Here is a 27070-nt window from a genome sequence, read left to right as displayed (position 1 = left end):
CATCCTTGGCCCAGAAATTGTCATTAAGTTAGAACATGAACATGGTTCTTCCTCTTGCTACGTTTTTTTTCAGTGACAACCCACACCTTTCCCTCCACTACTTACTATGTTTCCTCAAGTGCATTTCTTTCATGTTATTAACAGCCCGATTCCCACTCACAGTGGATAACTAGAGATACAGCGATAGCACTAAATGACAATGAGGCAAAATCATTGAAAACACACAAAGGAATTTGTGATTCCAGCCATCTGTAATCTAATTGTTTCGAGTCCTGGAAAATTATCAAATACACTTATTTGTAATTCAATCCCTGCTAGAAATGTCAGAAATCACATAGCCAGCTAGTACAATTATGTGTCCAGGGCTCTTTGGAGAGTTCGGTATGAGCAGGAATCAGGGAGAGTGTATAAAAAATGTATAGAAGAAAAACCATGTGAATGAAAAATATGGATTGATTTTCTTTAAGGTATACTTTTTACTTATCTTTTTGTCCATAACATATGATTGAAGTTTGAGGAGTGAGATGAAATCAACAGCAGTGTGTAAACAGAGTGATTCAGCAAAAATTAATTAATTAATTGATCAGTGGATACCAAAAAGGGAAGTAAGAGATGCTTGAGTCATTTCTGTGTCAGTTCTATAGAAAAGCTTCCAAGGCCTTCATAGGGCAATTATAAAGAAAGTGTGAAACAAGTATGATTCTAAAATAAAAACTTGGAATCAAAAGGTACTTAATATAATTTTATTTTTTATTATTACTATTTTTTTAATGTGTATTCATTTTTGAGAGAGAGAGAGAAAGCATGAACAGGGGAGGGGCAGAGAGAGAGGGAGACACAGAATCTGAAGTTGGTTCCAGGCTCTGAGCTGTTGGCACAGAGCCCAACGCCAGGCTCGAACTCACATACCGCGAGATCGTGACCTGAGCCGAAGTCGGACGCTTAACCGACTCAGCCACCCAGGCGCCCCTGGTACTTAATATAATTTCGAATACTTGGTGTTGAGATGAATCACAGTTATGTTTCAATTATATATAAATAAATAGTGCCTAGTTTATTAATAGAATTAAAATATTCTGAAAATTAATGTTTTAGTTTTTTTTTCTATCTCACATATTGAGAAGTCCATTTTCTTGTTCTTCTTAATCCTTCCTTTTCTCCCTCCCTCCTTTCTCCTGCATGTCACAAGTGCATGTTAAAATATTAATGATTTTTAAATAGAAAGTGTGAAGCATCAATCACTTCTCGTAGAAGATTCTTGAACACAAAAGAGTAGGCTTTAACAGAACTGACTGTCATCATGTCCAGTTCCACGGCTCAAAGACAATTTTAGATGCCCTAGGATCAGTGAGTTCTGTGGTCCCCACTGTGTATATCCAACACAGGGGATTGTGTGAAACTTATTTTGGTTCACACAAATCTCAGAAGATTTTGATCAAGTTATAAAACAATTTTAGGACTATCCCAAATTCAAGGGATTACCGAATTACTCATATGGTTTGAAAATCAGAAATCCCTGTAACCTTCAGGTATCCTCAGGTATCTGGAGAATCAAGCTAGATTTACTCATTCTGTGTTTGTAGCAAGAGTTTTTATTTTTAGCCAATGTAAAGCACTAGAAACAATGGTCATTTCTGACGCTCTGTCATACAGTCGCAAAGCATATTAAAACATGCGTTCTATGCTGCATTATTTGCAAGTTTATTTGTGATCACTGTTTGGTGCATGAAGAAATACACTTGGCTTAAAATGTGTCGCATTGTTACATCCAGCCTTCTGATATTTGTGCTACTTATGTAAAATATAACACATCTTTGTCAGCATGTAAGAATCTTAGGGATCTTGTACAGGGAGGTAAAGTAGGCACAAAGCAGCCATGATATCATGGCACGATATACCGTGAATGTGAAACTTGGAGCTGGAAGGTTCAAGTAGCAGCCCTCCCACTTAGGATTGTTGTGGCCTTGGCCACAGCACTTAACCTTTCTGAGCCTTGGTTTCCTCATTTGGAAATGGTGGGAATCATTTCAGGAACCTATTTCATTCGGTTGTTGTGAATTTTGTTTGTTATTTGTTTATACTCGCATTCCACAAAGGATTTGAAATGGCATGTGTATATTTGAAGATAAAATGTATTTGTCAGTGCTTTGTAGATTACACAAATGTAAGCTACCAGCCATTACTTTGGGGACCTTTTGGGTTCCTGGGGAAGTCTATTCCTTAGAATGAAGCATTTTAAAGCAGATGTTCCAGACAGTTCTATTTAACAATTTCAAATAAAACAAATATTTATCCATGTGTGACATAGACTGGTTATAGGTGCCAATTTAAAATAAACCCACGGGAAAAGAAGACTCTCCAAGGCCTTTTGGCTGAAAACTAAGTGCAGCTAATAAAATTATTGGATTCTCACATACTTAATGGCCCTTAATTGAGCAGGTTATGTACAATGACTAGAGGTCTTAAGGAGTAACGCTTCAAAATACATTTGTGTTTTGTTAATCATCACAAACATGCATAAACATTTGAAAAAGAGTAGAGCTCATAGGTGCGAGTCATTTTTCTTCAGCTTAAAGACAATGCTTTTGTTGCACTTAGAGTTGAAGGATACCTCACAAGAACACAGAGGCTTTGAAATACCACTGGTCTGCTAGTTCCTTTAATTCGTTTTATTATCATGTGCCATTTGCCTTAATCTGGAGTTGCTAACCGTGCTTATCTGCCCTCTGCATCTAAAGCCTCCAGAAAGATTGCTCTGGCATGGCCTAATAGCTTTTATCAGCTCACCCAGTGGCTCTTAAGCTTTGATGCTTGAAACTCAGGAGTTAACCGCACGGTGCCAAGCCCTTCTGAACACGTCAACTGCTTTCCTCCGTAATTGATTGCTGTTTATGCCAAGGCAGCCACAAACCCTTCTCCTCCTTCCCTTTGTCAAAGTGAAATGGAACCTAAGGACAGAAGATAGTGGCTCTTTTGCCACACCCCCTCCAATTCTCATGGCCTAATTTGCTCAGAGAGGAATTACTTCTGGACATATGCATTGCCACAAGGTTGGACCCTCTCTCACTTTTGTCTTCTGCTGTAAGCGCCTTGGATTTTTCGGTCTAGTCTCTATATAGTATATCTGAGCTGATAGTAAAATTGTTAATAATCTATACATTTTGGCCTCTCTGGCAGACATGCTTGCTTTTCCTCCTATTCTGTAAAAATTGTCTAGGGAAATTTACTTATTTAATTTTTTAGAGAGAGAGAGAGAGAGAGAGAGAGCATGAGTGGGGGAAGGGAGGAGGGGCAGAGAGAGAGAGAGAGAGAGAGAGAGAGGGAGGCACAGCATCTGAAGCAGGCTCTAGGCTCTGAGCTGTCAGCACAGAGCCCAATGTAGGTCTTGAACCCACAAACCATGAGATCCTGATGTAAGCCAAAGTCGGATGCTTAACTGACTGAGCTACCCAGGTGCCCCTGTCTAGGGAAATGTATTAAGTGAGCCTCTATTGTCTTTTAAATCTAAAAAAATACCCCATTTCTAAACATTGAAACTTCTGAAAACATTCACTTGACATTCCAGTTCATGTTGTACAGAAAAATTATAAAAATCATGGAATAACTTTTTTCCCCCACCCTTATAGTAAATAAAGCTGCATTTTCAATGACTGCATGAGACATACAGGCTTGAGAAGAGTTTTGCAATAAACGTTATATTCAGCAATTATGATTTCTCTGAAAATGAATAGTTAAGAGGCCGAGGGTCCACATGCATGAGAGAGAGTACGCGTTAGTGGTTAAAATGCTCTGACTTTAGCTGGGATGGATCAGCTGAATTCTGGGTTCCCATTTACCGGTTGTCTATCCTCAAACAGTTATTTAAACTCTCCAAGACTTCATTTCCTCACATATGAAATGGTGATGATGTTGCGAACTCACAGGATATTCGGGAGATAAAATGAGGCGAATATGTAAAGCACCTAATAAAATACTGGGCACATAATACCCACCAAGTTAATGGCAGCAGCTATTGCTGTGATTTTTGTTGTTGACAAGCTGAGAAAAAAAGTTGCATTTTTTTTTTTTTAGTGTTCCTTCTGCTAAAGTCAATTTAGAAAACTTCCCTCAGACATACCATAATCTCTAAGCAGGAAACAGGCAGCCTTGGAAGAGCAGAGTTTGGAGACTGGATTCTATGTGGGGAGGGCCACAGCCCAAATCTCAGACTGCCTTCTCCCTGCTAATTTGTAGCATCATATGATGTGACTGTACTGTCCTGGAGAGGTTAGTGACTCCTCTGCACCTAACAATGTCACCTCAATTTTTATTAACAGGAACTTTACACTTCTTAATCCCTTTCTTGCAAGGAAAAGAGAATCTTTCTCCCCCCTTCTCCCTCCCACTGCTCTCCCCCAGAGAAAGAGCTTAACACACCATTTGGGATGTTATAAAAATGGAAAAGACTCAAGTTTAAAATAATATAGCGAGTGGTTGAAAAGCTGCACATCTACCTTCACGTTCGCCTTCTTAGTCCTTTGCGTTTACATGTAGCCTTTCTTTCAAAGAAACAATTCATCTTTAATATGTCTTATGCCATTCACTCCTTTATATCTAATTGGCCCAGTGATTTCCTCCGCTTAAATGTAGCATTTATCAATCACAACTAGCAATGCATGTTATGGTGTTAACAGAAAATTCCACAGGACCCTCTTCACGCTGGGGAAAGGGAACATCTGCTACTTTTATATTAGGATGCCAGGATTTAGAGGTCAATGTGTTTCCCCATCAAGGCTTAAGGCTTTGGGGATCAGGGGAAGTGTCAGGCTCCAAGCAGCATAATGAATGGCAGTTGCTGACTGGCGAGGTTTGCCTGTTCTCAACGGGGGATAGTGCTGTTCAGCATAATGAGCTGGGTCTCTGTGTGCTAAACGTACCCAGCTTGGGGAGGGAGGCAGACTCTGCCTCCCCCACCCCCCACCCCCGCCTCCAAGTACCGAACTGTATTTTCATCTTGGAAGAAATTATATTGAGATCTTCATTAGTGGCACCCAGCAGGGTTAAGGCTCCATGAGGGCTGATAAGCTCTATGGCTAAAAAACCCATCAGCCTTTGGGCAGGGAGCTGAAGGTTTAAGTTGCTTAAACTGGAAAGAGTCTGAAGAGGTGATTATGTTAAGCAAGTAATGTGTATCGGTAACATGGAATCAAATTATTAGGGTCAGTAACTCCTGGCTTTCCCAGTGCATTAAATGAAGACATAACATTGCATCTGTGCCGGGTTCTTCTTGATGCCACGAGTGTCAGCACTGACCGGTCATATGTACTTCACAGCATGTCACCTCTAATTTCATGGGATTATCTGCACTGTTGCTTTAATAGATACTCATGATCTTCAGCTTCCTTTGAACTCACAGCAGGGCAGTGCAAAGTCATTATTGTGAGCACTTCTGTGCTTTTTGTGTTACATATAAAATTATTATTACTATCATTGAGAAAAGGAGATATATCTTGCTCTCATGCTTCCAAAAGCGTGCAACTTACTTGCTGATGAGGGAAGCTACCGAAGGGGAAAAACTGAATGGGAAAGACCTTTCTGAAGGTTAGTGTTAGAAAGGTGTCAAGGCAGTAACTTAGTATTAGAGAGGTATAGAGGACCATGGTTCTCAAAGAATGGTCCCCTGGCCAGTCACATGGGAATTGCCCAGGAACTTGTCAGAAACGCAAATCCTACTGAATCAGAAACTCAAGGTGGGTTCAGCAAACTGTGTTTTGAGAAGCCTTCCAGGAGGTGGCTGTATGCTCAAGTGTGAGAGACACTGCTATGGCATTTACGGGGGACCAGAATGGGATAGACCCATTTGTTCTGGGGGTAGAGAAGTAGAGAAGACAAATGAAGTACCTGCTCCCATGGACCTTATCAAATTACAGAGGAATATGTAGTACTTCTCCCCAGTAAAACACACATACAACAACAGATCCTGTAATTATCGTGTATACCATTTTAGTCTTTGTCTGAATCAGCCTGTTATCCTTTCGTCTTTGCTTTCAGAGAATGACTAACAAAAGATGACTAATAAGCAATTCCTTTGTGCATTTCAGAACCATCCCCCTTGCAATCTGTATATCCATGGCCATCGTCACCACCGGCTACGTGCTAACAAATGTGGCCTACTTTACGACCATTAGTGCTGAGGAGCTGTTGCTTTCAAATGCAGTGGCAGTGGTAAGTCCAAGTTGGGAACATGCCAATTTGAATTTAGGTTAATGAGTTGATGCAATTTTACAGTAGTTCCCTCCAGCAGAAAGTGTTTTGAAATTCAGTAATCTTTTCTTGACCTGAATGATAATGAGTATATAAAAAATTTAGAACACACCTTAGCAATTCCATTTAACTGAGACAGCCAAAGTCCTATATGGTTTCCTGCATTGTTCGTTTCCTGTAAAACATTTCCACATATACGCGCTGGGAAACACATTTCCACATGTGCATGTTGAATAGAAGATACTTTTCCAACGTGACTTTAAGGATAGGTGGGCAGTTACTGAACTTAAATGAATGTATTTTTTGGCATGCAAATTGTGATTTATTCTTTATTCTTTCCTGTTCATAAACTTTTCAAATGCTGAGTTCAAATCTTTTTTCCAAAGTACCACTTAAGAGTTTCTAAAGGACCATACGTATTTGTTTTTTCTAGTCTATCCTTTTGAATACCAGTAATGGGATATTATTAATTTTAGGAAATACTGAGTTATTCAAAGTTAAGCAGATGTCATTGCTCTAGCACTTCTCAGAATACTAAAGATGCTAATGTGCATTTTAACTCCCTAAGAAGTGGATACTTATAATTTTACAACACTTTCCAAAATTTATTTGACCTCAGGACCATCTTTGCTCTCAAAGGTCATGTTACAGGAATGTTATTCTGTGACACATACTTTTATTTTGTATCAAAACTTAGCTGGTAAAGGAGCATTTCTTTGTGACCTCATAACAATGAAGGGTGAAAATATAACTTCCCATCGCTAGATGTCAGTTCCTTTTAAAATAGTCACTATTACCTCATATCGGCAACATCCACAGGGAACAAATTATCTCATTTCGTGTGAACCTCCGTGCGTGTTCACTGTATTAAAACAAGACTTTGCCGCTGCTGTAAGTCCTAACAGACAACCAAATGTACAAAGTTTGCTGATGTCGGGTCAGTCATCTCATCTTCCCAGACAAAGGGCAGCACTTACTCTTTGAGTGCAACATGGCCCATTAATTACATAGCACCAGCTGCATCAAGGACAACTAAAGAATCCCACATAGTGGTTGTTGGGTTTTTGTTTTTTGTTTTTTGGTTTTTTTTGAAAATACATCCTTCATGGAAATTTGCAGTGTTGCATATACTATGGCATGAAAGGACATTTTGGAAGTTTTGTTTATCTTTCGTATTTTCTGTGGCTTGATCTTCTCAAGCTTGTATTTGTATTCTAGCCTTTTTATGGGAAACCACAGAAGGAACTGGCAGATCCCTGAGAGGGAGGGAGTGACTCAATACAGAGAGATTCAGCTAATGTGATTATTCTAGGCACAAGATTTTTGGAACTGCTCGTATATAGGTGAGATAAGCGATTAAGTCATCAATTATTTCTCACTATACTTTGTGTCCTAACAGGAGGATTGGGATATGAAACAAGTTATCTGTAATGCTTCTCAGTGTACATATGTACCTCACTATAAAAATGTGGCTTTCCAGGTTGAAGAGAAGGCATTGAAGGATTTCTGTCTCCAGTGGTGGGAGAACTTCTGAACCGAGCTTTTTTTTACTTACCAGAATTAGAGATGATAGACATCGTAGTTAATAAAGAGTCAATAAATGGATCGTTGCTTTTTGGAAGTAGAGAGAAGGTGCTTATTTAGACCTTTGGCCATAGTTTTGCAAAAAGCAATGCCACGATACTGCTTTTGATTATTGTCTAAGAAGTTAGCCTGACCCTCACCACAAAAAAAGATTATAAAGCATACACGTATCACCAGACTAAAAAAGAAAGTCAGAGAGCGAGTTTGGACTAAATTGTTTCATTTTATTCCACTTTCTGGCAGAGCATTAATTTGCTTCGTTCTGTCTCTCACTAGACCTTTTCTGAGCGGCTACTGGGAAATTTCTCATTAGCAGTTCCGATCTTTGTTGCCCTCTCCTGCTTTGGCTCCATGAATGGTGGTGTGTTTGCTGTCTCCAGGTGAGCGAGTTCAAGCATTTCCAGAAATGCATTTCTGTTTTTGAGATTGGATGTGATAAGAGTAGGCTTAAAAAGAAAAGAAATAGTGCCTCCAAACCTGTTGTTTTTAAAGAGACATGTAAGATCGAAGTCCTCCTCCAAGTATCAGTAGCATGCCTCATTCTGCCCAGTAGAGGGCACTGCTTGTCTACTCATAGCCTACACTGAAGACTGGCAGGGAACTTTTTTCTTTTTCTTTTCTTTCTTTTTCTCTTTCTTTTCTTTTCTTTTCTTTTTTTTTTTTTTTTTATATAGTATGTCTACAGAGCCTAACAACAGCATTTTATTTCTGGTGATAAAATCTCTGTTTCTCTAAAGGTGACAAGAGAAAAAGTGAAGCCAGAGACGCCAGAAATCACTACCCCACCACGTGCATCCCTTTTGTTTTGTTTGATGCAAAAGTCCCCTTTATTTTAACATAAGATTAAAATCCAATCAGAAAAATACAAATATAAGGTCATACGTGTGCATGTCTGTGTGCGCATGCACGCGTATGTGTGTGTAGGTGTGTGTATTGGGCTGGATCGGATTGACAGCACGCATACAATACTAAGAATCTAGAACTAGATTCACCGTCAGCTATTTACATGTAGGGAGAGCTATGCTGAGTCGAATGTTGCTATTGTTTCCCCTCAAAGCATAATGTAATGTGTTGGTAGATTTTCTGAAAGTCGAAGTCAGATTTCTCTTGAGTCTCTGCCTTATCTGAAAAGCGAAACCGAAGTAATCTCCTAAGAAATGACAAACCATATGGTATAAAATTAGATGCAAGTGTTCTCTTAGGTTTCTGGATTTTTCCCTTTGAAATGATCAATTATTCAGTCAACTCCATCCACATTTTTCTCCCATCAGGTTATTCTATGTTGCGTCTCGAGAGGGTCACCTTCCAGAAATCCTCTCCATGATTCATGTCCGCAAGCACACTCCTCTGCCAGCTGTTATTGTTTTGGTAATGCATATTAAAAAGTATACCTAGATAGAAGCTTGAATAATGGGTTAGCAAAGAGGAATTCGAACCAGACTGTAGCTAGTGCTTTACTTTCTATTCGTTGCTAAATCGGATCTATATATATCTTGGTGGAGAGTGAGAGGGAAGATATTTTCCATCGCTTCCCAGTATTTCTTATTCAGTATTTCTGATGCGTATTTGATGCTATGGGACAATAACCACATCACTTCTTTTGCACCTTTGTAGAAATGCGTGAGGTCTAAGGGAAGTGATTACCCTGGCTTCTGTCATCGACACAGAGTCTCACAGAAAAGAATGTAGAACGAGTCCCATTTCTACATACTGAAAGTGGAGCTAAAAGCCACAGTCCAACAGCACCAAGATGTCATATCATAGGCCCCTTATAATGAAATGCACGCAAAATTAGAGGAAAAATTGGATGAAATCCTAGACAGTGCAGTGATTCTGTGATAAAAAAGGGAAATATTTGAGTGCACCTCTAAAGAGAAGAAATAAAAGCACCAAACCTGAGATGTGAGTTATAGAATTCATCATGCAGAGAAAAGTAGTTGTGAAGGGTCGGGTACAGAAGACTGTGCAAGGTATAAAAGTCCTCAAATACCCATTGGCAATGTTATATTCACTTTTACCTACTACTTTGTAACATTTTTGTCAAATGGAATCTGCTGTCAGGGAGCAGAGTAGAATACATTGGACACTTTGCTCTATGCATTTAATCTGTTTCAGAATGTTTCCTTGAAATTTCTTTGTAAAGTGTGCATCCTCTCTGTGCCGAATCTGGAAGTTAACGTCACTTGTGGGAACAGAATGTATTATTCGGTGAAGAGGGCTTTCATTTTAAGCCTCTGCTATCAGTGGTGCTGTCCTTGGCATGTGCAGCTGCAGAGACATTGCTAAGCTGATCTCTGTGCTTCATTCTTTTCTGCAGTCTTGAGGGTCACACATGGCAAGCACACGGGCAGAGTAAGTGTGAAGGAAGAAAAGGTCAATATTTTGCATTCGGGAGACAGCAGAATCCCCTAGAAGTGGCTGTGTTTCATGTGTGTGCATAGCCAAGGGCCTCTCAGAAACCATTTACAGAGCCCTCTGCGCGTTTTCTAATTGGGTACACTTTTGATCTGGGGCATTAGTTCTTTACCAATCCTCTCAGTCTCTAGATCTTTAAATTTAAGTCATTGACTATCCGGTGTTTTACTCTTTGAAAACACATTCTCTTCTCTCAAATGAAAAAAATAAATAAATAAACCGACTAAAAACTAAACACCCACATAAAATTCTCTCTGATTAAGTGGTAATGGTGTTCTTCTCATGCCGCTACTGGTGCATAATGGAGTATAAGAGCAGAAAATACAGAATATCAGTGTGGTAGATTATCAGTATAAATAATCATGAAAAAGATCATCATAATTTGTAGTGATGTTATTGTTTGTTATCAGCTGTGTTCTCTCTTAACTCACTGAGTGTGGTTTTTCTCCCCCTTCCCCCAGCACCCCTTGACGATGATAATGCTCTTCTCGGGGGACCTCTACAGTCTGTTGAATTTCCTCAGTTTTGCCAGGTGGCTTTTTATTGGGCTGGCGGTTGCTGGGCTGATTTATCTTCGATACAAACGCCCAGAGATGCATCGTCCTTTCAAGGTAACCTCAGTAATCTTGATGGGTTTACATAAATCTTTCCCCTAATACCTAGTCCTCCCTTAGTCATAACTTGATGATGAGGAACTTGGGCGGGGGGCAGCATCCTCTGGAATAAAATGCTTAACTCTTGCAGGCAGTGCCTTCTTATCGGATTTATTTTAGCTTGGAAAAATAATTCAGCAAGTTGTTTATGTGCGGTGCCTAACTTTTTATGTCACATTTCTGAAAAGTGGTAGATACATAGGGCATTTGTCATGTTGCTTTCTCTTGAATGTGTCTAATGACCTGATGTGTTCAAAGTATGGGATACTTGTGTTTTTATGCTGAGTAATTGTGGATAGCCATGCTGAGAAAGACAGAGGCAGATACATATGGAATTGTCACTAATTGAAACTCTAAAAAGGATGCTGCTTTACAAAACAGGCACTTTAAGTATTCTTAGATGTTATGACTTGTTATGTTGCTCTTCTTATACATTCTAGAAGGTATATTCTAGAAGGAATAAAAATGTAAAATAAAGAGGGAAAGTGAAGATGTATCAACATATCCTTAATAGAATACCCTTTACTGTGACTAAGCATTTCCTTTTGCGAGAGTTGATGAATATGTTTCTCATCTCCTTTAGCCTTGAACGTTCATGGATTGATTTGACCTCGCTATCTGTTTGCTTTTAAGAAATAACACAGATAATGTTGTCAGTCATGTTGTCAGAATTTGTTTCTAATTACATCCATTGCCTAATGCTGGCAACATCTTTATTAGCGGTTGAATAGGAGTTGGTCTGTTTTATTCCTGTCAGTTCTTATTGTGAGTCTCCCAAAGAAAATCAATATGCACTGAAAGGCTTTAACACGTAACAAGCAGCCCGTGCTCTTGACTCTACATTCAAGCAGATTCTAATCATAATTATCAAAGAGCCAACCTTTTAAAATCAAAAACATAAGTCACACTGGTACTTAACTAGTGAAACAATTCAAAGAAAACATCTCTCATGAAACATACTTCATTATCCTAGCTTTGTTCTTTTCAAAGATTTTTTTTTTAAAAGATTTAAGGGAGTAGGTTTGCTACATTCTCTGTGCCCTATTAAAGAGCTGTTGCTATTACGGTAAGGTGGGATGGTGCCTGTAACCTGCTCACATGACCAGCGGGGATCATCTGATCGTATGACTTGACCGACGCACTCTTCTTGAACCCATCTTCTGTCTCTGGAACTGTTTGAAGTGATTTTTTTTTCCCCCTTGTGCTGTGTTCCAGGTGCCACTGTTCATCCCGGCTTTGTTCTCCTTCACGTGTCTCTTCATGGTGGCCCTTTCCCTGTATTCGGATCCATTTAGTACAGGGATCGGTTTCATCATTACTCTGACGGGGGTCCCTGCATACTATCTCTTTATCATATGGGACAAGAAGCCCAAGTGGTTTAGAAGAATGTCAGGTAAGACTCTTACACAGTTTCAGGACCTCTTGAGAGACTATATTGTAGAAGACCCGTCTATGTGTACATACACACATGCACCTTAAAAGTATAAGTAAGGTAACTGCTAGTTTAAATACATTATTACATGTTAATTAGAACTAGGAGAAGAAGAAGCAGGAAGGATGTTTAGGGTAGAGCCACTCAATCCTTTCAGGATGTTTAGTTTGAGCTGCTCTAATCACTTCTTAAGAGAGCTTTTTTAGATAGAATTTTATCAGCAGTTCTATAAATGACCTAATTGCTTTCTCGAATCCCTTACTAACCTAATTATTTTTTACTCTGGGTTGAGCTCAGCTTATTGATTCTATAGCATAACCTGCTCTTGCTGAGGGATAGGGAGTTAGGCAGAGCCCTACAAAGGCCTCAAATATCATGATTACGACACTACCCTATTTCATAGGCATGGTGAATCGCTAAAGGGTCGTAAGAACAGCAAGAACAATGAAGAGAAGAATTATACCTCACATTTATGTTGTGATTTCTATGTGTTAGCACATATATGACCTTATTTAATCCTTGTGACAACCTTCTGAAGTAGGAAAAATCATTATCTCCATTTTCCAGATACTGAGTTATACAGTAGAAGAATTCGTATAACTTGTTCCAAGTCGTGCAGATATTAGGTAGACCAGCTAGAATTCAAATTCAGGCAGTGCTGTATTTTATAAAAATCGTTGTGGGTACGGTGAGGATGGATTACAGAGGGTCAAGGCTGAAAGGGCCCAGGATTGGTAGTTACCACGGTCACCCTGCATAAGGACCGAGAAGGCTCTGATCATGGACGGTGCTGGCAGGGTCCAAGAGAAAGTGAAAGATATTAAAGAGGAAAACCTAAAAGGTCTCAGGGACCAGGTAAATTGCGGGGAGAGGAAATATAGGAGAGGAAATATCGGGGAGAGTAGATAGAAAGGGTGCTTAGGACAGCCTCTGTTGACAGCCTACCTATCTGTCAGGGCTCTGCTGAGTGAGGTTTTTCCTTACCTCATCTTGTTCTGTCTTGCACAAGCTCCATATGTGAGCTGGTACTTATTAGTCCTATGTCTGATGGGAAACAGGACTCAGGGAGACAGAGAATTTAGTTTTGAGTGTAAAGATTTTAAACCATTGAGCCAGGATTTGAACCCACATCTGCTGGACGTCAAAGTCCGTGGTCTTTCTAGAGTGGGCACCTGAAGGACACGAGAGAAGTGAAAAATATAGCCAGAGGAACAACCATGTTCTTGCTACTGAGTTAGGGGAGTTTAGAAAACAACTTTTGTTCTCACCCGCTTGAATTTACTTCTTTTACTGTAATTAATTTTTAAAAACCTGGTAAAAAGTTCAGGGAGATTTCTGATATCTCTGATAAAATTGTGAACAAATAATGTCAGTGTTATTAAAACTCAAAAACAAACAAACAAAAAAAACCCCTGCAATAATATGTCTACATATTGACTCTCTAGCGTGCTACAGAAACTCATTTAGAAGTCAGCCATTTAAAATAGACTTTTGATACTACTCTTTATTAGCTTTTAATTGGTATTTGGTATATTTAGACCTCACACTGCTATTTATATCTGAATTTTGTTTTCTAGCTGGTAACACTATTCCCTGAAGAGGTATTACTATAAAAATTGGGTTCCTCAAGGCTAACACGGGCACACTGATTGTCTAGCAGGGTATTTAAGCTCGATTTCTTGTTAGATCACACCAGTTTTCTGTGGGATATTTTTAGTTCCGTTTTCTCCATGGTAGGCAGCAAATATAGAAACTTTTCTGAAAGGAAAAAGAATCTTGTTGAACAATAACTACCATCCTGATGACCAACGTTTAAGACGAATTAGCATTCATCGCTGTGAGGACTGGGTCTATCTCAGATCCTGGCCAGAGACAGTTCAAACCCCTGAGCACCATGGAAAAGCCAGAGAACTGAGGAAGAAAGAGCTAGTACTCCTACAGTTGGGCTATGATGAGAAGGAGCATGATGAAAGAGCCAACTCCATGCTTTCCCCCACATAGTAGGGATTGTGGTCTTCCTGTTGGGAGGCAACTCTCAGTGCCCTTTCCTGTTGCTAACATGCACGTATTTTGCACCATTTCTTTGTCAGTGCATACCAGCTCCCCACTTTTCACACTTGACCCCTCTTTGATGGTTTTCCACGCTCATGTGATGCTGAAGTTTGTTGTTGTTTTTCTGTCTCTAATGATGTTTCAAACATCTCCAAGGACTCCAAATTTAGCGTAGCCATTTGTGAAAGCAGCCGCCATGCAGTAGTCCCCTAATGGTTATTTGGATCTCAAAAATGCCATTAAGTCTTACTGGGGAGCATGGCAATTCTGCCTTTAAACTGTGAGCCTTGTAACCCTTCATCTTTATAGCTGCCTTGAAAGTGAGTAGCAAAAACAACAATCCTCCATAATTTTGTTTGATTTTCCTCTTAGGCGGCATTCTTGTAGTAAAATAAAGAAAATTCATAATATTTATTGCTGCGATAGCAAGTATTTTCCTCGCCTTTGGCCAAAACAAAACACTCATACACAGACACACAAACAGCAGAGTCTTGCCCACTACCTTGCCTCTTTTCCCAACTGCCTCCTCATTAGGAAAAAAAAACCTCAGTGTGAACTTGGAGAGCATCTGTGATTTGATATCAAATTTTTGTTGTTGTTGTTGGGTAACATTCTTTAGACCTTCTGTTGTCATTTATTTTCACCCTAATATACATGAACAGGTTAGCCTTCCGAAATGATAGTTGGTCAAAATACATCTTGCCTAAGGTGCTTCCGCAAACAATGTGAGGTGACCGAACAGCCTTCAGAAAATGGTGAAAAAAGCCACACGGTACAGATCAGATAGCCAGGAATGTTCAGAACCAGAGGATCTGAGATTTTCTGAGATTTGATGAATTTCTCTGGCCACAGGATGCCAGTGTTGAACCACATTTTGTTTGATAGCATTCCTAGGGTGAAAAGAAAATGTGCTCTTAAGGGAATAGTCAGATACACAGAACACATTTTTCTGCCATCTGTGACAGAGTAGTGAATTTTTCTGGGTATTTTTTTAAATGTATTTATAGAAACATGAGCTTCTCACCCAAGGAAAATGGGGCAGACAACCCACTGACATACTCAAATACACAGAGGTAGCTAGACGTGGCCAGCCCTGGCTAGGGCCAGCAACAGCTGTCTTACTTGGCTGCCCCTATTTATCAGCCCAACTGTGTCAGGGCTGAGATGAGTGGGGTGACCGGAAGTTGGTCCCTCTTGTCAGGGCAAGATATGGAGGGCGACTGTATTTAAGCAACATCTTTGATTACGAAGAAGGGTACTTGGGAGCACCAGCAAAATGATCCTAGTCCATCTTTGTAGACAAGGACTTTGTAATTCTGGGGTTCTAAAAGCATATGCTTCTTACAGTCTGTCACGATAACTTCGTTTATGATACCTCCTTGAAAGCTGTGTAATGCATTTGACTGGCTGTTCGAGAAGACTGCATTGCCATATTTTAAATTAGTTAAGCTTGCCTACATTTCTCAGGGGCCCAAACCATCTTCACTGTAAGGCTGAAATGAAACCATGCATGAGAAATGTTTTGGAAGCTTTTTTTTTTAAAAACAAAAACAAACAACAACAAATAAAACAAACAAACAAACAAAAAACAACACACATACTGTTATTTTTACTATGGCTTGTGGAGAAGATTGGTTTTGTGCTAATACTTCACAGACTTAGCCCGTTTTGGCTACAGGTCCCCATACTTGTACCAAGTGTTCTTGGGTAAATCAGCTTTTGCAAGGTTAGTTGTTTCAGCTGATTTCAAAAATGACTGAACGTGAAAAGTAAAGCTAAAAATACTGCAATTGCTATTTGCTCTTGGGGCTTGCAGATACTGAAAACACCAAGTGCAGACTCATTGGCTCAACTTTGTTTGAAAGGATAGTGTCATGGAGTTGATTATCTCCAAAGGCAAAAGCCTTAAATGAGCATGGATGCAGCTGAGTTCCACATGCTCTGCAGCTTTTCTGGGCAAGCAGGAAGCTTCTATAGCGGGTTACTTGGGTCTGCTGAGTACCTCTGTCTGACCCCATGGATGTAGATGACCTAGAAGGAAAAGATGGTTTAACTCTTAACAGCTTACTCAGGCCAAAATCAGTCACTTCTGCCCAAACCTCCTTTATGATGACAATTATTCAAATTTTGAGATGCCAGGAGAGAATATGAGAGTCGGAAGAGAGAATGTAGGGGCGCCTGGGTGGCGCAGTCGGTTAAGCGTCCGACTTCAGCCAGGTCACGATCTCGCGGTCCGTGAGTTCGAGCCCCGCGTCAGGCTCTGGGCTGATGGCTCGGAGCCTGGAGTCTGTTTCCCATTCTGTGTCTCCCTCTCTCTCTGCCCCTCCCCCGTTCATGCTCTGTCTCTCTCTGTCCCAAAAATAAATAAAAACGTTGAAAAAAAAATTTAAAAAAAAAAAAAAGAAGAGAGAATGTAACAGAACTGATTGAACACGGAAGAAGGGAATGGGTGTGCAGAACCAGTAGACAGATTCTTTGCCCCTCTGTGTGCTGCTGAATAGAAGATCTAAATTGAGCTTTCAGAAAGGAGAATGTCACACTAGCAAAGCATCAGGATCTCTAAGTTGTTCTCCTTTTCTCTGAAACTGATGCTGTGTTGTGACATGGGTAAGTAAGAGGTCTAAGAAAGCAAAGGGCTGGGGGTCCCAGAATGCAGAAACAGACTTTTGGAAAAGGCTTTTGTTCAGTAGATAAATGTGAGTAGGCAACCCTCCCCCCACCCCCACACATGCACGGAAGTGAGCATGCGCGCGCGCGCACACACACACACACACACACACACACACACACACACACAAGCCAGTCATGGGAGGAAGAGTTGGGGAGGATGTAAATTTAACCTCACTGCTTTGCAATCCACTATTGCAGATGCCTGAACTCTCCTACTGTTTCAACCTACCAGATAGCCCTGGTTCCTTCTCTGCTTACAAAAGCCATATATCCCATTCTATTGATGGATACTTACCTTCCCACAATCTATTCTTCTTGGGTAATTTTACCACTTCCCTTTTCTGTAAACATGGATTTTTATTACCCTTGAGCACTCCCTTGTGTTCCACACACATCTCAGTGTAGAATAGGCTGTTAACAAATGTAATTTATTCAAGAAAAATTTACATGGAGTTTGCCATTTGCCAGAACTGTGCTGGGCTCTTTATAATTAATGTATATTATAAAAATTAGTGCGTGAAGAAAAACAACTTTGAAGAACACTATTGCAAAGCAAAGGATAAAAAATATACCTTTTGCAGTGACATGAAATACTGCTTGGAAGGGACTATTACAGTTGACAAGTCATGAAAGAGGAGAAAGATTGTATGTCTGGATGAGAGACGATGTGGGTCTGAAACTATCAGGAAGATAGGCTCTAGAGGCTCCAGCATCAGTACAGTTTGAAGAGGTTCTGTAGGGATTGATTACAAAGATCAGAGATGAACAAGAACTAACACGCTGAGAAACTAGCATTGCTGAGTTCTAGGATTGCCAAGATAAAATAACCTTAGAGATCATCCAGCCCGCTAGTTTCTATATTTTAGTGTCTAGTAGAATCACAGATTTCTGGGCCCCACCTTCAGTTTCCAATTTAGTAGGTCTGGAATAAGGCTTTGAAAAGTTGCACTTCTGGTATATCAGCCTATGCTAGTGATCCCAGTCCAGTGATTACATTTTGGGAACTACTTTCTGATCTAAGCCCCTTCTTCTTTTAGTTAATTTGTTTTTTTAATTGAGGTATACTTGACGTTATGACATTGTATAAATTTCAGATGTAGAATGTGTTGGTTTGATACATTTATATATTGCAATATTACCACACTAGCATTAACACCTTTTATCATGTCACATCTTTGTCATTTCTTTTTGTTATTGAGAACAGTTCATATTTAGTCTCTTAGAAATTTTTACAATACAATATTGTCGACTATAAGCACTATGTTTTGCATTAGATCTCCATAACTAAGTTTGTACTCTTAAACAATATCTCTCCAATTCCCTGACCCCCTAAACTCAGGCAATCATCCTTTTACCATCTATCTTAACAAGTTCAGTGTTTTAGATTCTATAATATAAGTGATATTATACAGTATTTGTCTTTCTCTGACTCATCCCACTTAGCATAATGTTATTGCAAATGGCAGGATTTCCTTCTTTCTCATGGCTGAATATATTCCATTGTGTGTGTGTTTACGTGGGTGTGTGTGTATAATCACATCTTCTTATCCGTTTTTCTGTTGATGAACACTTAGGTTGTTTCCATATCTTGGCTATTGTGAATAATGCTGCAATTAACATAGGTATGCATGCAGATATACCTTTGAGATATTGACTTCAATTCCTTTGCACAAATCACCAGGAATAGGATTGCTGGAACATAGGTAGTTTTATGAGGAACTGCCATTATGTTTTCCATAGTGGGTATAGCAAATTACATTGCCACAGTAGTGTATAAGTGTTCCCTTTCCTTCACATCCCCACCAATATTGGTTATCCTTTGTCTTTTTGAAAAAAAACATCCTAACACGTGTAAGGTAATGTCCCATTATGGTTTTGATTTGCATTTCCCTGGTGATTATTGATGTTGAATACCTTTTCATTTACCTGTTAGCCATTCCTATACCTTGGTATGACATTTGAAAAAAATGTCTATTCAGGTTTTTATTTGGATTATTTTCTTTTTTGCTATTGAGTTGTAGGAGTTATTTATTTTGGATAGTAGTCCCTTATCAGATGTATGATTTGTGAATGTTTTCTCCCATTCAGTAAGTTGTCTTCTCAACTCGTTGATTATTTCCTTTGCTGTGCAGAACTGTCTAGTTTAGTATAGCCACACTTGTTTTAGTTTTTGTGGCCTGTACTTTTAGTGACTTATCATTGTCTAGACCAATGTCAAGGATCTTTTCCCCTATGTTTTATTCTAGGAATTTTATGATCTTGGGTCTTACACTTAAACCTTCGATCCATTTTGAGTTAATTTTTGTGAATGGTGTAAGGTAGGGGCCCAAGCTAGGGTTTCATTCTTTTGCATATGGATATACAGTTTTCCTAGAACAATTCATTAAAGAGACTCTCCTTTCTCCATTGTGCGTTCTTGGCATTCTTGTCAAAACTTAGTTTACTATATATGTAGGGATTTATATATAGGCTCTCTATTCTGTTCCCTTGACCTATGTGCCTCTTTTTATGCCATTATCATACTGTTTTGATTACTGTTGCTTTGTAAAATGGCTTGAAATCAAGTATTTTGAGGCCTCCAGTTTAATTCTTCTCTCTCAGGATTCCTTTGGCTATTCAGGGTCTTTTGTTATTCCAAACAATTTTAGAATAGTTTTTTTCTATTTCTGTGAAAAATGTCTTTGGAATTTTGATTGGGATTGTATTCAATCTGTAGATTACTTTGGGTCATATGGACGTTTTCACAATATTAATTCTTCCAGTATAGGAACATGAGATATATTTCCATTTATTTGTATCTTCTTGAATCTCTTTCATCAATGTCTTATAATTGTCAGTATACAAGTATTTCACCTCCTTGGTTAAATTTGTTTCTAAAATATGTTATTGTTTTTGATGTAATTGTAAATGGAATTGCTTTCTTAATTTCTCTTTCAGATAATTTGTTGTTACTGTATAGAAATGCAACTGATTTCTATATGTTGGTTTTGTATCCTGCAATTTTACTGAATTCATGTATTAGTTCTAGCAGATTTTTAGTGGAGTGTTTAGAGTTTTCTATATATGAGATCACCATCTGTGAGCAGAGATCATTTTATATCTTTCTGATATGAGTGCCTTTTATTTCTTTTTCTTGCTTAATTGCTCTGGCTAGGATTTCCAGTACTATGTTTAATGCATCCTTGCATCCTTGCATCCTTGCATCTCATTAAGCCCACTTAATGATAGGTAAATGATCCTCTTATTAGGTTGTTGAATTTTATTTGCTAATATTTTGTTGAAAATTTTTGCATCTGTATTCATCAGGAATATTGGTCTGTGGTATTCTTTTCTTATAATGTCTTTGTCTGACTTTGGTATCAGCATAATGCTGGCCTCATAAAATGAATTTGGGAGTGTTCCTTCCTTTAGAATTTTTTGGAACAGTTTGAGAAGGGTTGGTGTTAATACTTCTTTAAATGTTTGGCCAGTGCAAACCATCTATTCCCAGGCTTTTCTGTGTTGGGAGGATTTTTATTAGTGACTCAATCTCCTTACTTGGTATTGGTTTGTTTAGATTTTTTTACTTCATGGTTTAATCTTAGGAGGTCATATATTTCCAGGAATTTATCCATTTATTCTAGGTTATTCAGTTTATTGGCATATAATGGTTCATAGAAGTCTCTCATAATCCTTTGTATATCTGTGGTATTAGTTAAAATGCCCCCTCTTTCTTTATTATTTTAATTTTTGGGTCCTCTTCTTAGTTAATTTTACTATATTTCTTGATTTCCCTTTTGATTCCTTTTTTGACCTATTTGTTCAGGAGAATCTCTACATATTTGTGAATTTTTTAGCTTTCCTCTTGTTATTGATTTTATCTTTATACAGTTAAAGATACTTGGTATAAGTAAAAAGTTAAAAAGATACTTGGTATAATTTCAATCCTCTTAAATTTGCTAATGGGGTTTTGTGACCTATCATGTGATCTATCCTAAAGAATGTTCTGTACGTGCTTGAGAAGAATGTGTATTTTGCCGTTGTTGGATGGAATGTTCTATATATGTCTGTTAGGTTCATTTGGTCTAAAGTATCATTCAAATCCATTATTTCCTTATTGATTTTCTGGTCTGGGTAATCTATCCATTGTTGAAATTGGAGTAGTGAATTTCTCTACTATTGCTGTCTATTTCTCCCTTAATAATTGCCTAATATATTTAGGTGCTCCAGTTTGGGGTACATATATGATTAAAATTATTGTATTTTTTTGATGAATTGATCCTTTTATCATTATGCAATCATCTTTTTTTTGTTTCTTTTTACCATTTTTAGTTTAAGGTCTATTTTGTCTGATATAAGCATAGCTACCCCTGCTCTCTTTTGGTTTCCATTTGCTTGAATTATCTTTTTTCATCCCCTTACTTTCAGCATGTGAATGGCCTTATGCTTAAATGTGTCTCTTAGAGGTAACATGTAGACAAATCTTGTTTTGTTTTGTTTTTTAATCCATTTAGCCATACTGTGTCTTTTAATTGGAGATTAAGCCATTTATATTTAAAGTAATTATTGATCAATAAAAACTTACTACTGGCTCTTTGTTAATTATTTTCTGATTGTTTTATAGTTCCTATGTTTAGTTCTTCCTCTCTTGCTTTCTTTATGAGTTGATGATATTTTTGTAGTGGTTTGTTTTGATTCTTTTCTCTTTAACATTTGGGTATCTATTATAGGTTTTTACTCTATGGTTACCATGAGGCTTTCATAATACATCTTATATTTATAGCCATCTATTTTAGGCTGGTAACAACCTAACTTCAATTGCATAGTAGAGTTTTACCCATTTACTTGCCTCCCCCACACAATTAATTTTGATGTCCCAATCTGCATCTTTTACATTGTGTGTCCATTAACAAAATATTGTACCTATAGCTACTTTCAACAATTTTGTCTCTTAACCATATTGCAAATCTCAAAGTCATTCACACAATACCATCGCAATACGAGAGTATTTTCAGTTTGACTATATATTTACCTTCACCAGTGAATTTTACACTTTCATATGTTTTCATGTTACTATTTTATCTTGAAGAACCCTCTTTAGCATTTCTTATAGCCAAGTCTATCGGCTATAAATTCCTTCAGCTTTTGTTTGGTAAAATATTTACTCTTCTTTATTTCTGAATGACAGCTTTTCTGAATGAAGTATTCTTGGTTGATGCAGTTTTTTGTTTTGTTCTTTTTGTTTTGTTTTGTTTTGTTTTTCCTTTGAGGCCTTTGAATATATCACCCCATTCTCTTCAGGTCTGCAAGTTTTCTGCTAAGAAGTCCGCTGATAGCCTTACTGGGATTTTTTGCCCACAGAAGGAAATTCTAGTTAAGGAGTCCTTCCTTGGCACCTGGTCTGACATGCTGGCACTCAGAGCCCCCAGAAGCATTGGAGCTGGCATCCTCAGATAAGACCACTGTGCCTGGAACCTGAGGCATAGGTGTGCTTGCTGTGGCTGTAGCACTGATGTCTACAGTGTGGGCGTCTGCACATAGCCCATGCAGCTGGTACCTGGGTCTCCAAAGTTCACCAACCGTGGCTCCTGCTGGCAGGAGGGAATGCAGCAGTGACAAAGGTCCTGGCATAACAGAGTGCAGTGGTGGCTTGGGCCCAGAGGGGCAAAGTGCGGTAGTAGCACAGCCTGAGGATGTGGTGAAATTCTCAACTCTGGCACCAGTGCACTCACAATAGCAACAGCATAACTCTGATAGTGGTCTGTTAAAGGCACATGTTGGGACCCAGGGATCCGGGCACAGAGCAGTAGCAACACTGCCTTGGCAATGACATTTCAGAACTACAACCAGAAACCTGGGGGGTAGGGTTAAGGGCAGCGGTAGCCTTGTCCCAGCAGTGATGGATCAGAGCTCTGCCTTGAAGCTTGAGGGGTGGGGCCCAGGGTAGTAGCAGTGTCCCTAGCAATGATAGGTCAGAACTGTGACCTGGAACCCACAGGACAGGGGTCAGGGAAGCAAATGCCCATCTTGGCAATGACAGTTCAGAGTCCTGGGATGGGAGTTCTCAGAGCAATAGTGGAACAGCCCCAGTAATGGTAGCCAAAGTGTGACTTGGGACACAGGAAGTGAGTGACACTTAGGGTAGTGGCAGTGCCCCTGGCAATGATGAATCAGAGCCAGGACCTGGAACCTGGGGGCAGGGGGCAGCACAGTAAGAGTCCGTCTCTGAGCAGCAATGACAGTTCAGAGTCTTGACCTGGGCGAGTTGTGAGGGGAGAGCTCAGGGCTACAATAGCACAGTCCCAATAATGATAGCCCAAAAATAGCTAGGGACTCTGAGGTTGGGGCTTAATGGAGGGGAGCTTGCCTGAGTAATGATGGGATAAAGCCCCATTCTGGGGCTAGAGTGGGCAAGAAAAGTGGCAGTTCCAGTTTAGTGCATGGTGCTGTGCCGTGGCACCCAATGCTTGACAGCAGGGTAGGTACATCAACAGCCAAAGCCCGCAAAGGCAAGTCTCACCTCAGCAGCCCCAGCCTCAGGGAGCAGATGGGGAGTGGGGGCACTCTAGGATGCTGCATCAGCTGGGACCAGCATCACTGAGGACTGTGGGAGACCTCAGTAGCAAAAGCTGCAGTCATTCACAGGATGAGCCTTGCTGGGGTCCTCCAGCTTCTGACTGGGGATGGGGTGATACAGGCAAAATGCTTTCTCTACATTTCTATGTAGACATCAATTTTTGAGCTCTGCCACACTTTTGTTCCTTTTTCTTTGTTGTTTGGAGATCTCCCTGAGCTGTTTTCTTCAGTTTGTAGCTGTTTATTTATTGTTCTTGGGTCTCTTCAGTTTGCGTGCATGTGTGCATATGTGCATATGTGTGTGTGTGTGTGTGTGTGTAGAGGCAAGTGTTAGGACTTCCTAGCCCTCCATGCTGCTGATGGCACTCCCAAATCCCTCATTCTGCAGATGAAGTAATAAAGCCCTGAGACATAAGATGTTTTACTCAGTAATAGTCTACAAGTTTGAGACTGGACATTACAGTATGAGTCAGTTTGATTTTGCTGAGGAATTGGTTGTAATCTCACAGGTACTAAAACAACAAAACAATTTGAAACCGAATATGAAGTGTAGTTTTGAATGTTTATTTATATCTTCCTTCTGTTGCCTCAAAATATTTTCAGCTTCCTGGTCTATGAATTAAAGTTCCTATTTGAATACAAAATATTAATGTATTCTTGCCGAGAAGCCATCATGGGAAGTTGCAGAAGTGACAAATAAATTAATTGAGCATGATGGGATTCTAATGAAGTAAATAATTCTTGAAAGCGCTCTGTGAAATAGGCGGTTGTGTATTTTCAGTATTCAACCCCAAATAATTCTCATGTTGCTGTTTTTATACATTTCTGATTTCTGTACATTTTTAATTTCTCTTCTTTATTCCTTTGTAGACAGAATAACCAGAACATTACAAATAATACTGGAAGTTGTACCAGAAGAAGATTGTCATAAATTATGAATTAGTGCATTTGAAATCTTGGCAATCTATGCTTGGCCTTGTTTCTGCCCAAAGGGCTGAAACAAAATGTGGATCTTCACTTCATTTTATGAAAATCCAGAAGATTTCAAGTTTGGTGATGGACTAAAGGAATCAGTTATTTCTATTCGTATCTTTTAGTGTATTCAAACTGGTTTCTAAGAAATTTAGTTATAACTCCATGTAGTTACAGAAAGTGGATATGCAAGCCTTCCATGAGCTCACATGATCTTTGAATCCCTGATACCTATATGAAGTTAGAGGAAAAAGATTACTGCATGAAACATTACTTCAGTGGTCTTTATAACATATGGCTAAGAACCTTCAAACTGAACACCAAGATGTTTTCTGTATATATGGGATCTATAACAGACAATTTTTGCATATTGTAGTTGACTATACTGTGAAAAGTGTTTTCTCTTCTTCTGGGGGATAAAAGGCATGCGTCATCATTATGGACCAAGCAAAGGAAGAAATTTATTTCACATCAGCATTGTATTGCTTCCCCATAGATACTAACTTAGATACCATCTTGTAATGAATTGTACCCAGAGCATTTTGAACAAAGGGCAGGGGCGATATGCCCAATTTTAATGAATACATTAAAGAGCTTCTAGGGGCTATTGTTCATGAGAAAAATCCAGGAATTATGTCTAAAAATTATTGATAATTGATGATGTTAGGGTGTTTTCACTCATTATCAGGAAGCTCCATGGTTATGGGCCACTTTATTTTCATGGCAGCCCATTTGATCAGGAAAGGATGTAGCATCTTTCTTAGCAATACTCAGTTTGGTATTAAATACCAGTTTGGTATTAATACTAAGCAATACTCAGTTTGGTATTAAATCATCTTAAGCACAGTCACTTGTTTCGCTAATAATTTGCCCCTTGATAACATATCTAAACATGTGCATTTTTGAATCTTTATATTGCCATGTCCATGAAAGACAGAAATCACCAAGAAAGAAAATACATACCCAAAATATTATGTCCAACACTATAATCCCATCTATATGCAGTGTTAGTAATTATGAACATTTTTTTAAAATTTCATAGTTATTTTTACATGGTGATAAATTTTGACAGTTTATACATTTCCTTTGTATATTTTATATTCTGTTAAAATATCTCTTCAGATATAACTGTCCAGATTAATTAGGAAAAGGCATATATTTACATAAAAATTGAGGAAGAAAATGTCACAGTTAAATAAGTTTTACAACTGATGTTTCTAAAATTTCCCATTCTTTATCTCAACGTTGTCAGTAATTTCCTCACCTAAATGATCATTCAACTTGCAAAAGAGATAACTGATAACAAATTCACTGAAAGGTGAAAGTGTGTGTGTGTGGGGGGGGGGGGCGGTGTGTGTATTCAGACAGGTGTTTTAATGCTAAGTTTGGAAAATATTGTAATTTTCAAATAAGTGTCAAATAATGGTAGAAAGCATAAATTATTATTTACATACAACCGAGATCAAGTAGTCCATCATACCTGAGTATGTTTATCCTTTAATTTTAAAAGTAACAATTTTGGAAAGAATTACACTGATTAAGATAATCAAGAGCTGATAGTTCATAAACAATTGACCAAAGTAGAAATTATGATTTATAATACGAGGCAATTCCAATTCACTAATTTCAATTTTTGCTCTTGATAACATTTAATACACATCCAAGATGGACATTTTTTTTTTCCAGCCAAACCTGTGTTTGGGTCTCTAAGTGAATTCATAAAAATTCCTTCCTTCTTCTCTTACCATATGGTTTTCAAATTTTGATCTGTAATCTCTGCTTCCTGTATCCATTTGTCTGTATCTCTCCCACTATATTGTTACTGAGGTAAAAACACATTTTCTTTATTTTCCTTTATTATTATTATTATTATTATTATTATTATTATTATTATTTTACAGTTTAGGCCCATATATATAAACCAAACTCTTCTTGAGATTTTTTTTTCCCTAATGAAAAGAAAACTGATAAAATCTCATGGAGAGGTTTGCGTAGTTCTTGATTATTCTTGAGAATAATGTGCCTGTATCTTACCGTGGCTCATTTTGTTTATCTTTTTAAAAAATTTTTTTTAATATAACATTATACAAACTGACTAGGATACATATTCATTATTTTTTCCATCATTTTCAAAACTGATTTTTGCATTGTTAAATTTCTAATGCTACCGTCATAACGTTTTAACCACAGAGAAAGTCAGCCAGTAGTTTTTTTAAAAGTGATGAAGATTAAGTTGTTCTTCAGCTTACTGTTAGGATACATCACAGCAAGATGCAAAGTTTCCGAAATCAGCAAATTGATATTCATTAATTATTATTCAGATGGTATCACATCAAGCCAATTCTAGTTGAAAACTCACCTGCACACTAAAATGTATATTTTTATTTGTGGTAAATAAAATTTTCTTTCTCATATATTTAAAATTATATATAGAGAGAATTATATATAAACCATTATATGCAATATACTCATACCAGTGTGGATATTCAAATGT

General features: G+C 38.4%; 1 protein-coding gene across 1 annotated transcript in view; it reads left to right on the top strand.

The window, feature by feature from the left end:
* SLC7A11 (solute carrier family 7 member 11) overlaps window positions 1–24894 on the top strand; it is a 74935-nt gene extending 50041 nt beyond the window's left edge. The window contains exons 7-12 of the mRNA XM_047091400.1: window positions 6081–6204; window positions 8104–8207; window positions 9099–9195; window positions 10704–10853; window positions 12111–12288; window positions 24475–24894. Coding sequence (XP_046947356.1) covers window positions 6081–6204; window positions 8104–8207; window positions 9099–9195; window positions 10704–10853; window positions 12111–12288; window positions 24475–24542 — 721 coding nt within the window. The 3' untranslated portion in view covers window positions 24543–24894. The remainder of the gene's footprint in view (window positions 1–6080; window positions 6205–8103; window positions 8208–9098; window positions 9196–10703; window positions 10854–12110; window positions 12289–24474) is intronic.
* The last annotated feature ends 2176 nt before the right edge of the window (window positions 24895–27070 follow it).

Source organism: Lynx rufus, unplaced genomic scaffold (genome assembly GCF_022079265.1).
Source record: "Lynx rufus isolate CCGP_SWC_20201006 ecotype Redwood Valley unplaced genomic scaffold, mLynRuf1.p SCAF_3, whole genome shotgun sequence".
In the NCBI taxonomy this organism is placed as follows: Eukaryota; Metazoa; Chordata; class Mammalia; order Carnivora; family Felidae; genus Lynx; species Lynx rufus.
This window is presented reverse-complemented; position numbering and strand designations above follow the sequence as displayed.